Raw genomic sequence first — 18,120 nt, 5'->3', positions numbered from 1 at the left:
ATATTTTGCTGCCAGGACATGACTTGTTATTAATGGAAATGAGATTTACCCTGCTTTTGGAAAATATTTGAACATGGCCTACCACACAGGCACCACAAATAGCTTAATGAGCAAATTTTAAATATTTGGACATTCTGATCACTAAATAAATTGGTGGGAAATTAACATTAATTAACTATCAGTCTTATGGCAGACCTGAGTTCAATGGTTGACAGAATTTCCTACCTTTCAACAAAATAATAAAGGTATAGAGGCTTGTCTTAAATTTATACTTACAAAAAGCATGCTGTAGCTTTTTTGTTTGTTTTTTTAATAGTAGTAGATCAGTTTATTCTTGGTTAAGTTGCTGTCATGGTTTAACCCCAGATGTCAGCTGAGCCTCACTGAGCCATTCACTCCCTCCCTTCCTCGGTGGGATGGGGTGAGAATAGGAAGAGTAAAAGTGAAAAAATTCATGGGCTGAGATAAAAACAGTTTAACAATAAAAACATATAATAAATAAATAATAATATAACAAAATCCACACACAGAAGCAAAGCAAAACAAGGAATTAATTCACTGCTTCCCATCGGCAGGCAGGTGTTCAGCCATCCCCAGGAAATCAGGACTCCATCACAGGCACTGAGGAAGACAAATGCCATGACTCTGAATGTGTCCTCCCCTTCCTTCTTCTTCCCCCAGCTTTATATGCTGAGCAGATGCCATATGGTCTGGAATATCCTTTGGGTCAATTGGGGTCAGCTGTCCCAGCTGTGTCCCTTCTCAGTTCCTTTTGCACCCCCACTATGCTCAATGGTGGGGTTGCTGTGAGGAGCAGAAAAGCCTTGACTCTGTGGAAGCACTGTTCAGCAATAACAAAAACATCCCTGAATTATCAACTCTGTTTCCAGCACAAATCCAAAACACAGCCCCATAACAGCTACTATGAAAAAAATTAACTCTACATCAGCCAAAACCATCACAGTTACAAAAATTGTGGTTTTGTAATTAGTGGTTCTTTGCAAAGTCATGACATATATATATATGTATACACAATGCATATCTATATAAAAGCAGTATGTGCTTAAATGAGGTTTGCACTGATAGGCTACTTGGCAAAGAAATCACTTCTAGTTGTCCATTAGGGCTGGATTCAATAAAAATGTTGGCTGACTTTACTGCAAGCCTTGGAAACCATTGGAGTATTCAAGGCTTAGGCAGTCAGATGCCTGCTTTAATTTCTATTGACAAAGGAAAAGGAGGGATGAGTAAATGTAAAACATTTCCTTCCAGCATTGAGCTAAGGGAGGCAGCATGGTGCAGGGAGGAGGTGGAATCCAGGACATCTGGGTTGCATTTATTGCTGGCTCTGCTGCCAACTTGCTTTGTGACTTTGAGCAAGTAATTTTTTTTTTTTTTTTACTTTGTTATCTTATTTTCTGCAAGGTGGGGAGAGCTCACCTGGTTTCACAGGTGCTCAGGGCAGGGGAAGGGAGTTCCTTGGTGAGCATGACCAAGATGCTGCAGTTGCCAAGCTTGTAAATTCATGTGTGCCAGGCAGTGCTGTCTGTGTGACAGAGGGTGCAAGGGGTAGCTGTGCCTTTTGAGAGCCCAAAGGGAAAGAAGTTCCTGAAGTACCACCATGCCTGCATAAACATGTGTCCATAAGTACCAGTAGCCAGTGCCTCCTACTACCCATCACAAAGTAATTTGGAGCTGGACTTGGATTGGCAACTTCTATCTATCATCTCCTATTTAATTTTCTACAGCATTCCCAGGGAAGAGCAGTTGCTTTGGGGATAAATCACAGAGAATGAGATGTCTATTTTTAAATGGTCTCTGTATTTGTGCTTTCTCGACCCAAAGTTGTTTTCAGGTTCTCAATGTGGAAGAAAGAAGCCTGGCAGCTTCTTTTTTTTTTTTTCTTTTTCATAAGATACAATTTCTGCCAAATGTGAAGAACTGAAAAAGCATGTGAAAGCCAAGAGAGAGTCATATATGGCTCTCTGGATGCCACCACATCACCACCAAGTGATACTTGGGCTATTGCTGGAAAATTTCTGCCTATCTCTTATTTGTCTTTGTTTCTTGCTTTATACAACACTGATGTCTTAGTGCTTCTTACTGTATCCACCAATGGAGCTCATGGCTAATCTACAAAAGACTTGCATTTTTTTCTCAAAGCATTTACTCTTACAAGGTTGCAGGTATGATTGCTGTGGGCAATGATGTGTGCTCTGCTGGATTTTGCAAGATGAAATCAAAGCTGACCTCAGCCCATATCACAGTCTGAATTACAAGATGAATGCAATGTAACATGCCATGTATCAGTTTCAATGAGGCCAAGTGATGTCTTGCTTGAGTAGGCACAGAATGAAAGATCAACACTTCAGGATTTGATCCTGTGGCATTAGATGATCAGCAGGTACATGTAAGTCCTACTGATTTTTGTAAGCTTCCATTTATGGATGTGTCCTGATGATCCTGCAGGCGGGTCAAGATGTCTTTGTGAAACCTTTTGGAAATACCTGGAACACGAGAGCTTGGGCAGACTTACCTCTCCACAAAGTTGTACGTGAACTCAAGACTCTGTTCAGAGTATTGTACAGATGACAGAAGAACTTGTCAGGAATAGTGATAATCATGTGCCTTTATGCACTGTACAAATCTGAGAATAAAGGTGCTGTATTCAAGTCTAGAGACAGAGTGATTAAAATCAACAGAACACATTGATGGAGACTGATCTGATCTATACACTCTACTGCAATACTCCTCTTTATTTTTTAACCTATGAAGGAAAAAGGTTATTAAGAATAACAGGGTAACACAAGTATAAATTTTTCCTGACGTACTGTAGCTTTGTTGTAAGCTGTCCTAGTTTAGATGTCACTTCAACTGCATTGATTTTCTCTCCTCTGCAGGGTACATAATGTATTCTTCTGCTCACAGTAACACATTTGGCAACTAGAATCAGTCACTTGAACTGGGCTGCAAGACACCTGGGTGTCTGGGTGGATAATGCAGTCACATCACCTCTCTGTCTCTGCCTCCCCCTCTGTCCAGCCCCCTCCCCCTTTGGCTCTGTTAGTTTTAACAGAAAGCCCTTTGGGGCTAGCATTGTTCTCCATGGTGTATTTGTACAGCATAATGAGGTGTCAGTCTTGGGACAGGTTCTTGGAAACTACTAAAGCATAAATGGTAATAGAAATTAATTAAGTGAATACCCATGTCCTAGGTGTCAAGGCACGGTGTAAAAATTATCTCCAGTAAAATGGTCTGAGTGTTTTAAAGTGTGATACAAAGCTTGTCCAGACTTCAGGGGCTTAAATCCATCTCTTAGCATGCAGCCAGGACTTCCTGCAAAGTTCTCTAGTCCTGCACAGACAACTTTGTAATATGAAGTGAAAGCTCAGTTTGAATTGCTGTGGGTTAAAGACGGTTATTCCCACAGTTCCCATTTTCTGATGTTTTCCACTTATGATGCTCTTCTCTTTTAATGTTCATAGTAACTCATGCCAAAAAAGGTGTTTCCTATCATGTTCTCCTCACATTGTGTGTTGTGGTTTAGGGATTTTTTTTATTATTCCATATTTTCAATCCCCAGAGAGCTAAGGTTAGTCATAAACATGCTTTTGGCTATCAGATTCATGTGTGGTTTGCTATAGCAACAAACAAAAGCATTAGTCAGAAACTGGCATGAAGCTATAAACACATTTTTTTGGTGATATTACCCAGAGTTAGCTGAATTTATCTGGTACACTGTTGCCACACAACTGCATTGTATTTAGACTATAATCCTGGTTGAATAGGAACCTTGTAGAAAACCCAAATAATACATTATAGAAAAGTAAGCAAGTCTGTTAACTGATGTCGCCTGAAGATCATGGCCAGATTCTGCTATGGCACTGTTATAAATTCAGCTGAACACCTTCAGGACACGCATTTAGATCAGAGGCTAAAATTTGAATCTATATCTGTAGAATAAGAGGAGAATTATAATAATAAAAAAAATTCTTTGCTTTGCTGTTTTCACCTCTATAATTGTACTACAGCAAAATGATCAGAGGGAGGTGTGACCAGAGTGTGGTAGATGGTGTGAGTTCACTGCCAGCACTCTTGGAACACATTATCTGCAGCATGGCAGGGAGGGTGAGCATTGGTGCTCAGTGCTGGGACCGTGCAGTTTGTGCAGAGCTCGTGTCTATTCAGCTGGTCTGGGCACGGCAGGAGTGGTTTGTGCAGCAAGTACTGGCTTCCCTGGGGAGCTGGTTGGGTTTGTAAGGCGTTCACTGAAATCCCACAGCTACACAGCTACCAGTCCCTGAGCCAGCTAGTTTAAAGGTTGCCCTGAAGGCTCTACAGAAGTGGTGATTTTTTGCCTAGGCAGAGTAGGCACATTCCTGCTTTATTCCAACCATTTGTCTTCTCTTCCCTGCACCTTTTCAGGAACACGAGCCCTGCTCTGTTTTGACAGCTGCATTTAATAAAAAACATATGCATGAAAAATGTGTTTTCCAGTATCCCTTAGCTGGCACTGCTCTGCAAGGAGAGCTTAAACTTCCATAGAAATTGCTCAGATACATTTTCAGATCCCTCTCTTTGAACATATATGTGTGAAATGGTCATGACCTTCCCCGCTACAGAGGAACATAGCTGTAATATCCACACCTGCCCAAGTGCTAAAAGTAAATCCATCAGAACCTCCTTGTACTGACCAGTCTAGAAGTTGTTCACAGGGCCAGTGGTTCCAGCTGCAGAAGATAAACCTGCAGCAACATGTACTTTGAACATGTGTGCTTGAGCCCTCTGAGAATTGGCTTTAGAACTTCAGGAATCAGGAACAAGACCTAACATTGGCCAAGCTGTGTTCCAATAACAAAGTGCTCTTTTCCTGAACTAAACCCGTAGCAGAAGGACATGCCCCAGGAGATCCTGCATTTTAACCCTCATTCTGTGCTTTGCTCAGTGTTGTTGAATCTGGGTCCTACACACTTGAGACCCTGGCCCAGGAGTACTTTCAAAATCTTTTGTGATAATTTTTCCAGGTGGATTTCCCTGATTTAGAAATTAGAAGGACCTGTTTTTCAATTAGCAGGTATTCAGGAGGCTTTGAGCAACCTGGTCTAGTGAAAGGTGTCTGCCCATGGAAGGGGGGGTTGGAATGAGATGATCTTTCTAAACCATTCCATGATTCTGTGATTCTGTGACGTACTCTGGGCTTACATGTGGGTTTGTCTTTGCGATTTTCCCATCTGTTTCCTTTTACATCAAAAGCCCTGCACTTGGTTTTTCCTGAAGAGTTCTGGGCATTTGTCTTCTTAGATCAGCAGAGTGCTTTTCTCTACTCTCTTTTGGTCAAATGGAGGCAAATCTTCTTCACAAGATTTCAAAGTGGGATTAAGTAGTGTTTGAAGTATTTGCAATCAAGAAAGAAACAAATTCTGCTCCCAGTGTAGTTTCAGAATTCTGTCAACACTGCCACAACACCACTATATAAAGCAAATATTTCAGTCTTTGCTAAAACCCTATTAACATCTCAGTCCATGGAGGACTTTGAGACTGCAGTATTTAAAAATGTCACAGTGAGATGGTGATGGAGCCTTTTGTTTTAGACGGGATAATTTCATGGTAAGCAATCGTTCTCCTTTTCTGGCATTATTGACTGCAAGCTGTGCTTAGTGCAAGAAATGCAAATCCACCTTCCATAGGAGAGAGCAGTGGTCTCTGTGCTGCACACAGAGCTCACAGGGAGCTGAACCTCTGCTCAGACAGCAGAGTCCTCACTGTGGCCGTGGATCAGGCAGGGTGCAGGAGAGCACAGGTAGTAAATCACCATTGGTTTAAAAATACTCTTTGCAAAGTTGTGCCGAAAACCCTACAGATGGACTGGAGGGCATCTCCAGGTGCCTCCCATTCTTTCCTTTTGCTCAAACTCTTCACAGTTCCACAAATCAAGGTGGTCATTGCTATTCTTCAGACTGGGGACAAGCCATTGGATTGCCCTCCTTTTGCACAGATTTAAATTACTCTGAAGAAGCCATCTTGCAGCAGATCTCAAAAACTATAACTGAAGCCCCAAGATCTTCATTTTCTGGTACAAAGCTGTTTTATTTCAGTGGAGCCCTTGATCTGGCTGAAGAGTAAAATGTAACTTACTCTCCCTTACTCATTAGTCTGAATCTAGCACCGCTTTTCATCAAGAAGAACCTTACCATGTGCCTTCAAAAAAAATGCACCCTGTTTTAAGTGAGTTAGAAAATACTTAACCTGGGTGTGAACAGACCATTATGATAAAAGTACTCATTTCCATTAGATATCATTATTTTCATATTACAGAGAAGCTCTGGATGTTTGGAAATGTTATGAATCAGCGTTAGGGTTGATAATCAGATCCAAGAAATAGTCCTCTTAGTGCTTTCAAACAACTCCACCCATCTCAGTTCATTCACCAGTTACTACATGGATGAGCCACAGTGTAGTTACTTTCTCGTTATTTTAGTCTTTAACCAGAGAGAAATCCAGAACTGCAGTAATGAGTCTTTAAAGAAATGGTTTTTCCCTGTCGTTTATACTAGTGTCTGTGAAACCTAAAACTGAAATCTATTTCCTTAACTAAACTGTGTTTTTCTCTAATCTATTAAGCAAGCATTTTGATTTGTTATTTTTGGGTGCTAGGAGGTACAGAAATGGAAAATCAGTACTGAACTGCTTAAAAACCACATACAAAGATTCAATTTTAGTTTTTAAAAAATATAACACAACAAAAGTTTGTCAACATCACTTTTTCTTCTGTAAACTAATATGCACTTAAAATTCCAATGTTTTTCAGTCTTAACATAATTATTTCTAATTTCAAACAATGAAGATTAAATTAACAGATTTAATTTGTAAAAGAAGACATGTATCAAATGACACGTTTAGAAAATGCTGGGGCAAGGTATACAGCTGTTAGGGAAAGGTATTCAAAAAAGAGGTAAAAACCAATGGACTGAAATCAAGAGACAACATTTTCAAAAAGAATTTGGTATGTGACCAATTCAATTATTTTGAAATCTGACCTTTTTCTTACTTAACTGAAACCCAAGTTTATAGTCCATTTATTCAGATTTGAATTACACTGATGTGGGCAGAACTAAGCTAATTTATTTATTTACATGGCTTAATAGATTAGTTTATCTGCAAATGAGATTTTACACTTTTGTAAACTCACAGTCTTTATCCAGAAATTCTCTGTAATTTTAAAGAGAATCTTCTACCACACAAAAACAAGGAAAAGTGAGCTGTGCTAAATGCTATTTTGCTACTATCAGTGTTTATTGACAGAAAAGATTTTTATCTTAACAAAATAAGGGAACTGTTAACTTTATCTTTGATGTAAAATATTTTCCCATAATAATTTTCTGTCACCTTTATCCCGTATCTCTTGTATTACATATTCATTAAGGAATTTAAAAGCTTAAAAAATATTTTCTTCTGGGGTGATTTACATCCAAACAAGTAGCCCAGGGAATTTTCTCTCGAACTGAAAACCTGTTTCCAAAGGCAGATATTTATATATTTGTATTTTACCCCATAAAAGGTTGTGGGAACACTACCAGGTTTTTTTCTGCATTCCTGTTTTGAGAGGGGCTGTGCCCGGCATACCAGAGAGACAGCCAAAGTAGCATCACTCCATTAATATTGCTGTATCTGGGCACTTAATTCTGCACTGAATTTTATCAGTGTAAGGGTAAGGAGAAATAAAAGTCTTCTAGACCATAAGGACCTTAAGACCATAAGGATCATAATACAAACTCTTTATATATATATATATGTATGTATGTATGTATGTATATGTCTGTATTTATCTCCAAATACAACTTTTTTACTGAGCATTGATTCTGATGAGAATTTTTTTAAGCAAAGTGTTTGAAGAGCATTTTTAGCAGTTTGGGCTAAAAAATCTGTTTCTAATTTGGAGTGGTAAGTGCCATTTATACAAAGCCTGCAGCAGTTTCTTTGGGGTTTTTACAAAATGTTAGCAGTTCCTCTATTCTTATCTTAAGACCTGTTCTTACAGAACAAATGTGCTTTCTACCAAAACCATCAAGAATTAGCATCTTTCTTCAGTGTGTCAGTACTGGGCTACCTTAAGAGACAGCTTGGGGTTACAAACACTTTTTCTTTAGAAATACTGACTCTGTGGCCAGAGAAATTGAGTCTCTGGGGCTGCCAATCAAGCCTACGCAGGCAGAGAGATCATTTTCCATAAATGCATTCATTTGATTCATTTATAAATCTGAGCAGGGCTGTGCTTTGGCAATGGAACAGGCAATCTGCTCTGGTAGAAGTCTGAATTCTTGGAAGGGTGAATTAGAGAGGAGAAGGAATGTAGCAAAGTTAATTTTTGTGATCTTTATGGGCCTTATCTGCCATAGGCACCCACCTGCCCATGCTTTTAGGTGAGTCATGGTAAGAGTTGAGTTCTCAGCTATCTAACAGGGAAGGCAGCAGGAATCACTCCTTGCTCTGAGAAGAAGGCAGATGTGCTCTGCATTCCCTTCCCAAATCCAGTTTATTGTATAGGTGAAGGGATTTCTTTCAGAGGGTAGAATACTGCAAGATGTCTAATCAATATATTAGATAACCAAATAGCTGCAGAGTAGTTCCCACTAGGGTTTATGAAGCTAGTAGGCAAGTGAGAGCTCTTAATTTGCAACATGTACCTGAAGCTCTTCTTAAAACTCAGATCATCCAGATGGTCAGTGACACTCCAGGAAATTTTATTTGGGTATCCATATAACTGTTTACAGGACGGTAGAGAATCAATTTCAAGTAAAACCAGTATATCCCAAGGGACAAAACTGTTGAGAGTCACAGGAGATAAAACTCTTGAGGATCAGTGTGGATTAGACCAGTTTTTATTGCTTTATTTGGCTATGAATTGCTAACTCATTTTCTGTCCAAAAGGGTGGTAAGCAATTTTGGTTCAGATCAGGAGTTTCGGCACACATAGCAACAATTGCTAAAAAGTAATTCCCTTCTGCTATCATCTTTGTGAGAACAAGCCCTGCAAACCTGGAAATTATAATTATCAGAGAGGATCCCGATTCACTACATTATCACAATACTATGCAAGAAAACACTGTAAAAATTCATGCAGGAAGTAAAGCACAGACTGGAAACCCATTCTGTCACATAAAACCTGAGAGAGGAAAATTCCTGCCTAAGACATGCAGGACAGAGACACAGGGCATGCAAATAGACTAAAACTAGAGATGATACAAAACTTGTGCTTCTGAGACAGGCCATGACCTAGGGGAAACAGCACCAAACCTCTGCTTGTCTGCTGGGTACCATGAGTATTTCTCCAACTACCTTTTTCACTCTGCCACTTGGATCTGTGTTTTAGCTAGGAAGAGGAGGGATGGACCAGGACAGCCAAATACAGCTATTAACCACTGCTGTCTGCTTTTGCTGTTCACTTTTGGACATCGCTCTATTCATGTCCTTGCAGTAAAGTTTGGTTAAGAGCCTATTTTCAAACTCTCTGTTACTCCTAGGAAACATTATTCTTTTTCAGTAAGAGGTGAAATATCAGACTAATGAAATACTTAAGTTAATATGTTATCCTTGTAGCAGAAGAGTTATGTGGATCTGGCCAAACTACATTTCCTATATAGCCAAGTAACCTATAAATGATGATAGCTAAATGAAAGTCATTAAGTCAGGATCTGGGAAATTTCAGTTTGACAATTGCAAAAAAAAAAAGTCCCCTGTGCTTTTCATGTTAAAATATGACTCAAGCTGAGAAAGTCTGTACAGAGCCCCACCAGAGTGATTTATTTTCATGCTCTGAATTGTTCTATGATTTCTATTAAGTTTATCTTTACCATCAGAGGACAGGTGGACCACTGTAAGAATCAAGAACTTTTTTCTAATCAGCCTTCCTAAAGGTTTTGCTCCTATTGTGAAGTGAGCAGGAATGCTTTTAATACTTTTAAATCTGTGGGCAGAGCTTATCAATAAACACACACTCATGGGAAAGCCATTCACTCTTCATTTGGGGGCTGTTAGTTTCTGTTTTTATGGTAGTGCTTTTATCAGTTCTTAGTTGCCAGTGCTCTTACACATCTTTCCTGATATTAATGAACATGTAGAAAATGCTCTATAAAATCCTATAGAGCTCAGTATGGAACCCTAATTCCCGAGACATTTCCCTGCTTGGATGTACTTTGCAGAGCAGAGTACTGTTCCTTTTGATAAAAATAAGTGTTAACTTCATGGATAGTCCTCTGGCTGGGCAAGGAGACTCATGATTGTAACTCACACATATATAATGTCTTCAAAGGGTTTTGAGATGAAATGATTTGAAGGCTTTTAATGAAGTACTCTAACAGCCAACAAGGGCAGCTTAACATACCAAGGCAATGAATCAAAACATCTTGTTCATGCCTTGAATGGAAGGAAACTATTCACACACGTTGGTTATTTGGGAGTAACTGCTCCTTTAGCACGACCGTGCTCCAAGCCCCTGCTTTCGGCTCCCAGGTCTGAGCTACATTCATCACAGCACAAGTATGCAGCCCAGGGACAGAGTGCAGCCAAGGGGCATTGCCAAAGCAGTGCAAAACAAAGGCAGGAGTGTAGCTTGAACACTGGCCCAGCTGGTTCTGATAGCATCCCACTGATAATAAGGCCTGTTAAACTCCTTCAGCAGCAAAATCTTTATCTTCATTCCACAGAGCAGTGCTTTGTCTTCATCCCACAGAAATTTCAGGGCTTGGTGGAGAGGGTCCCTTTCCCAGCACAGAGCAGAGGGGAGACACTAAAGGGGCGATGCTGATGCTCACTGTAACACCTTTTCTGAGGAAGGAAGGCTGCTTGTTCCTCTCTGAGCACTGTTCTGCTCAGAGCTGACAAGCTGGTTCTTCTAGGTGGAGCTGCTGCGTGCCCCCGCTGTCTCGCTGGCAGCGGTTCAAGTGAAGTGACATGACATTCCTGCCATGGAGGGGGGGAGAGGCAGCGTGTCCGTGACAGAGTGCCCGAATGTCCCCATGGCCACACATCCTGCCCAGATGGAGTGACAGCCGCAGCATTCCTGCTGCGCTCCGGCCGTGCCCCACAGCCCTGCCCTGCAGTTGTCGTAACTCAGTCCCTGGGATCTTGCAGGACAATGGAATGAATCCAGGTCTCTGGAATGCACTAGGAAATCTCTGTAGAAGATGAACCTCTTGCGCTTTTTTGCTGATGGTTTTCCCCAGCATCACTGGAGCTGTTTACTGGAAATGCCACAAACCTTCTCGAGTCTTGAGACTCAAGTCTTGAGACTGTGCGAGAGCCTGTGCTCTAAACCATGGTTTAAACCTCACGGCAGCTTCCTTCAGGAGCACAGCACACGCATAACAAGGTTTATTTGCAGACACTTTCAGATTCTTATCTTTGCAGGTGATGCTTGCAGGATCACTTCCCTCCAGCATTGCTTGCTTGGAAGTCAGGTGAACTCACCTATCTGAAAAAGTGCTCTTGAGAGGCCAAGATGAATGTCAGGCATGTGCATAGTGTTCCTGTTACCAAGTGCTTTCCTAAGCTGGGACCCACGATTTAAAATATTCTAACTATTCGAAGTATTCCCTATTTCAACTCTAAGAAGTGAATCAGAAGGGGCTGGGGGACTCCACAGCAGTGCTGCTCAGGCGGCGGTGAGAGCTCTGAGGGAGGAAAAGGAATCCCAGAAATTGTGATACCTGCAAGAGAGGGAGAATAAGCTGGTGAGGGGAGGGGGGAGGTCAGGCACACCATCCATCTGGAGAGAGGGATGTGGTTTTAAAAACAAAAGACATTCTGGAGAAACGCATTAGCAGTTACCAGCCATTTATGCATGAGGAATAACAGCCCCATGACTGGGTGCTGAGGGCAGAGGGACAGACAGACCTGCAGCTGCAGGGACTGATGGCTGCAGGAGGAGAGGTCTGGTACAGGAGCCAGCTGAAGCTGTCCATGACAGCAGCCATGCACATCTTTGTTTACAAGAAGACATAAGCCCATGAGGGAGCACCATCAAAATTGCTGACCTACATGTATGAATTCTTTAGTGGGTCAAACACAGTGCCAACAATGACAATGACATTAAATTATTATGGCTGTTGTTTGTCTTGCAATTATTTATTCCTCTTTCTCCTTATTAATGGCACAAATAAGGCTATGTGTCCAGAGTATGCTTTGCAATGTCAGAAAAGACCTGATCTAAAGATGTCCCAGCCTTGCCTGCAGGTCAAGGCACAAGTTTTCTAACTGGCTATGGACTCAGTTATTTCCACAACACTGCACAAACAGGACTGTTAGTTTCTTGTCACAGCTTAGAAATGCTAACTAGCAAATGCCAAAATCCACATAAAGAAAAGGCACAGGTTGTGACTTTAAATAACAATAAGTGAGTGAGCAGAGCATAAAACTTTTCACCTGTGAACAGATATTTATCATGGATCAGGTTTCTGTCTGTTAAGAGAAACTATTTGTTGAAGTAACATTGAAGTTGATGCAAGGAAAAGTAATATGCCTAAAGATAAGAGCAGATTACTTAAGTTCACTATTCATATGCAAATATAAATTTATTACAAAATTTTAAAAACCAAAAAGAATTGCAGAGAAACGGCTATAGTCTGGAAGCAGAGAAGCTAGAATGATCAGCAAAAGATATTATTGTTTCTTTTATTAATATCTCTGGTATTTTCATGTACTATTTTATTTTACTTTAAAGTATACAGATCACAGAAATTTTATATGCCAGTGTTCCAATTAAAACTAGGTTTTCTCTTTATACAACACATAAAAACACATTTGATTTAAATTCAATGACACTGTCATACTTGGAATTCATATAGTGTATCAAATGTGATTTTGGAGACTGTTGCCCACTGAATGTTAACACTAAAAAAATAACCTGTTTTTATTTTTTCCTCCTGGTTTTCCCCAAACGGTCCATCTGGGTTGCTAGGCTAAAGATAAAATAATTTTTGAGTAATTGCATTTCAAAGAGAAGATACACATTTCAGTCATATGATATGAAAATGATCCAGACTATATAACTCCTACTGCTAACTTTCAAAAAATTCCCTTGTTCTGAAGTCAGTCCAGTGGCTATTAGAAGTAGTCACTGATGTAAATTCCATCTTGTTTATGAAAACATTTTGAACAAAGCATTGATTGTCCAGGGTCCATAAAAAAAAGTTAAAATCTATAAAATGTTGGCATTGCTACTCTTCAGGGCATGAGAATGACATGCATATAAATCATAGGTTTTTGGCACAGGCTTTTCTACTCAGAAAGAAGGCTTTGCGGAAAATGTACTGTAATGCCTCTCTTTTATAGATTTTGTTTGAAAGTATTCTGAATCAGGAAATATTCAGAAGCAAATCTTAGTCTACAGTAGGAATCAAGGGCATAACAATGACATGGATTAACTATCACAGAGGGGCAGCTAGGCAGAGTTTGGGGAAATCAGGGTGGATGTAAAAGCCTCAATGTGAAGCTTAGGGGGAAGGAAGGTCACCTGTGTTCCTGCTGCCCCTCCATGCAGTCTCACCCATGTCTCTGTTAGCCCTGGGGACAGTAATCTGTTGGTTGATTTTTTTTAAGGAAAAGGCACTGCTATCACAGTTTAGGAGAGTATTTAGTACTTGCATTGCTTCAGTTCCAGACAACTAAAGTGTCACTGAAGTTACATCAGAGAAAAACAAGAGAAACTGCAGTGAACCAGCCTGAGAAGTCTTGCAGATGATTCTTTCCTCTTTGTTTTCCAGTAGCAAAATTATTGGCAGCCACCAGGGATCAATGCCGTAGTTAACGTTGAAATGCTGCACTGAAGAGCAAACACTCCAGCAATCCAAGCAATTTTCTGTTAAGTCATTCTGCTGGACTGCAGGGCTTGTGGGTGGGATTCTCCCAAGTGAAAAATATGGCAATGCCACAAGACTAAGTCCTTACTATTTCTTGGAATTTTAGTAACAGCCATAAAATTTATTGCTGGCACTTGAATCTCTAGAAGCACTAGGCAAATTAAACAATCAAGCATCAATCCTGCAGCTCTTCTCCTCATATGATGCTTATTAAAATACATTTGGTGAAGTGCTTCATGAATGGATTCCAGAATTTTCAAGCAGAAATGCTTAAAATTAGGTTCAGAAATCCATGTCTAAATTATTTAGCAAGGTTATACGAATTTTTCAGTTTTCTTGAGCTTCTGAAAACTGCAGATGCTTTTGCAAATGAGCTTTTGAAAAAAAAAAAAGCTAAATTTCAAGCAGATCTTTAATCTGAGTTAAAATGTGCATTAAGACAATTTTCTAGAATTTACTGGAATTGTCCATTGTAGGTGTCAGGACAAGTGCTGTGAGGGCTAAAGGAGGAATGGTCTGGTAGCCTTGATGTGATCTGAGTTGATCCTAATTCTCTGGAGCTGGAATACTGCAGGAGAGCTGATTATGATGCTGTACATATGGCTAATGTGGATTGCCTTCTATTTTATCAAGTTTGTAAGCTTGACCCACAGACTGTTGTGGGATATTGCCACTGGAAGCACATTATTTCCATTCATCTTAACAAAGTGGTCCATCACTGATCACTGGGGCATAACTCTTTCAAAACTTTACCTGTACTATATAATTTTATCTTCAAAAAATCAAGGAAAAAGTGAACTTAGGAGATCAGAAAATTGTGAGGAGTGATCAACAAAATCCCAGCCGCTTTAACAAGGGCTTGGCAACATGTGTAAGTCAGAGATTGCAGACATGACTAAGTTGTGCCATCTTGTCTGCACACACAGTGTGTAATGTCCAGAAATCTTGTGTTCCAGCCCAAGGATTCTCCATTTAAAACAGACAATGAGTTGCACAGTTCTTCTTGTCAGTTGTTTTCTCAAGTTTTTGAGCATATTTTTAAGCCAGAGGATCTGTTTAGGAGAGCCAAAACTATGTATAGTAATGGCAGTTTCAGAACTGAGTGTTGGGGAGCTAGACAGCCTGATGGCTTGGAAAAAACAAGCCTGGAGACAGGAAAGAGACATAGTTATTGGGACAAGGACTTGGGCACGTGTGTGAATAGCTGGTGCATTAGGGAATATGTAGTTCAGCCACACTGTCCTCTACTGGCTAAGCCTGGATCTCTGAAAACATGTTCTAATTCATGCTGTTTGTATTCTTTGGTGCCCAATTTAAAGCATTTCAAGAGAATCATACTTTCAGACAGCCCATCTCCTTCACCTCGTCTCTGTCCACCCTCAATACTTTTAAAAACTAAGAAAGCGGACTCTTTATGACTGTCAGGGTTCATGATGTTCACTCTCCTGTTCTTAAGACCTTTGTCAGAAGCAAGGAAGAGTTTCAATATGGGGAATTTCAATCAATTTAATTTATTGTGAATTAACAAACTGTTATTTACTGATTCTGATATTTTAAAGAATAAAACAACTTAGGGAAAAAACACTTCAGATTCCCTCTGTACACCTCTCCTTCCCTTCTTCTGGTCTCCAACCCCTCCAAGCCTTCATTGTGGGCTACACTCAGTCCCTTTGGAAATGTAGAGGCTGGTGCAGGAGACAAGGGTCAGCAGATGGTCACTGCTTTTCTCCTTCCAAAGATATAGAAATATCCAAATCTTAAAGGCTTTTGTGAAGGAGAAAAATCCCCAGATTGGAGAAAATGTGGAACTAGAAGTAAGCCAGATTATAACCCCTGCCCATGGCTAGTAGGAAGAACTAGGTGATCTTTAAGGTCCCTTCCAACCCAAACTATTCTGTGATGGTAGGAATCTAAATTAAGGTAGGCCTTTCCAGTGGCCTTTACTGTGCACATCCCTTGCCATGCTGCTCCAGAGGGTGTCAGCTTGCTAGCTGACTGCTCTGTGCTCTGTGTGGATTGTGCAGGCACCAACAGCCTGTGTGCTGCTTTCAGGTTCTGGACGACAGCTGAGACCGCCTGAGCCCCCAGGAGATGCTGATGCTGTTGCAGATGCAGAGGATGAAGATTCTGTGAGTTTTTTAGAGTTGAATTTTTCTGTGATGACAGTTTGGCAAAATGGGATCTTAAATATTTTGTTTATAGCTGGGTCTTGCTGGTGATTTTCCTCCCCATTAAAAATGTATTTTAGCTTGGGATTGTCCTGCCAGCTCAAAAACCAGAAAGATGTTTCAGTGTAAAGGCATCTGCTCTTTGCTATGGTTCACTGGCATAAGTTTACTACCAAGACTTAGCAAACTATTGCATGGCTGTTAGCTACAGTAACTTTTCTTTAAGGATTTAGACAATTTAGGTTCCCTATTGTCTGACTAGAGAAGGAAAAAAGCCAAGTGCTTGTCAGCAGAAATTCCTACTGGGACTTTTCCATGGTTTGTTTGCCTATAGACGGCAATAATGTTTGAAGCTATTGGATGCGAAGTTTAGGTGTGCAAATAGAGCAGGGAAGGGATTTTTTTTTTTACTTTTTCAATTATTACTTATTGATCTGTCTGTTTTCAGTCTATTCAGTCTGTAGATACATACAATACATAAAGAAAATAAGCTTACCACTGTTTTTTGTCTCTCAGAACTCTGTCCCTTGTGGTTTTGAATGCTTTAACATGAGAACTGTATTTCTTCTTGACCTGAAAAAAGAGTTACTGGTTATTTTTTATCCACCATCACTAATGAAAGATTTTTACTCAGAAGGACACTATGGATAACTAGAGAAACACTCCTAAAAATGAGTCACTGTTTAATTGTGGTTGTTCCTTTACCACTGCTCATGTCTTTTCCACAGGTTAATGAAGTGGCAGTAGAAGACATTCGTCCAAGGCCACAAGGATCCTCTCCAGTTTATGAGTATCCTGTAGAAGAAGACTATTTAAAGGCAAGATACTGAATTTTCATGCAGGCATGGCTTTATCAAGTTGATTCAAGACGCTTTAGCTCCCACAAGTAGCAGACAGTCACATGTCATAGAATGGGACATTGTTGCAGCCATATTGTCTTCCTGTCCCCACCAAAATTGCATCTATGTTCATTGATGGATTTATTTTGTGATGTACTTGCTGACCATGTTCTTGTCTCTTGGCAAGAAAATGCATTTGACTTAATTCTGTAAGGGACATAAGGCAGAGAGCCTAAAGAAATTATAGTGGTTTTCATGTTAGAATATATACTTGGCTTGAATCTAATTAATAAGTATTTCAAAATTACCTGACCCTCTTGGTTATTGAAAGTTAGAGATTTAATTAGTACAGCTATGTTAAGTAGGCAACAGTTTAAAATTCATGCTGGAGTTGAATAAATTGAAAAAAAAGATATGTTTACAAAATTGAAATATGAACAATTTACTACATTAGGACATGGAAAAGCTCCCAATATCTTAAGACATTTGGTCTCTGACCAAATGCAAATTTTGGTACAATGGTCTCTGATTTAATGCAAATTTTGATACAATGAAAGGAGGCCTTAGCATCTAATTTACTACTGGGATTAGTATAGTTATAGTACATTGCACTTGATCCTGATTTTGCTCTGTTGCCATTAAAGTCAGCCTCATTTCTTACTCTAAAGCAGGAATTGTAACTGACTTTCGTTGTATTTAAGAATACTGTGGCTTCTGAACATGAAATAATTTAAAATTATTTTTCAGCTTCAAGAAGAAAACAAAAAACATTCTACAGACAAATCAAAACAGAGTCATCCACAGGTCAGTCTAAAAGCACTTCTGTAGTTTTAGGTAGGAGCTTAAATTGTAAATTGTACTATTGTAAAGTGTGTTATAACACACAGACATGAATGGGTGGACAAAAGGAAGGACAAATGGGCACAGAATCACTTTGGACTTGCTTTGACCAGGAACTTCATGAATGGCCGAGTTGTGGCATGGGCATAAACATTTATTGGTCCTATTTGTGGTTCTTCCATAGTTGTTTTTAGAATTCTTTCTTTAGACTTCTCTGATTTGAGTGCAGTACAGCTTTAGCTCTTAGTCTGACGTTTCTGGCCCACTGACTTTAATTTGAGTGGTTAACATCTTCACAGAAAATACAATCTTTCAGCTCTAAAAGTTTCCATATGCTTCACATTTTCAAATTATAACCTATTTTCCCTATGACCTTGGTCCAGCATAACTCTAACACAAATGTTTAATTTCTAATTT

At 39.8% G+C, this 18,120-nt stretch overlaps 1 protein-coding gene across 1 annotated transcript in view; it reads left to right on the top strand.

Moving 5' to 3' along the window:
- AHNAK2 (AHNAK nucleoprotein 2) overlaps positions 1–18,120 on the top strand; it is a 99,980-nt gene that overhangs the window by 56,891 nt on the left and 24,969 nt on the right. The window contains exons 5-7 of the mRNA XM_014871473.2: positions 15,909–15,985; positions 16,753–16,842; positions 17,611–17,667. Of these exons, the coding sequence (XP_014726959.2) occupies positions 15,909–15,985; positions 16,753–16,842; positions 17,611–17,667 (224 nt within the window). The remainder of the gene's footprint in view (positions 1–15,908; positions 15,986–16,752; positions 16,843–17,610; positions 17,668–18,120) is intronic.

This window comes from Sturnus vulgaris, chromosome 6 (genome assembly GCF_052056855.1).
Source record: "Sturnus vulgaris isolate bStuVul1 chromosome 6, bStuVul1.hap1, whole genome shotgun sequence".
Classification (NCBI taxonomy): Eukaryota; Metazoa; Chordata; class Aves; order Passeriformes; family Sturnidae; genus Sturnus; species Sturnus vulgaris.
The sequence above is the reverse complement of the archived record's forward strand: the minus strand, read 5'-3'. Positions and strand labels throughout refer to the sequence as shown.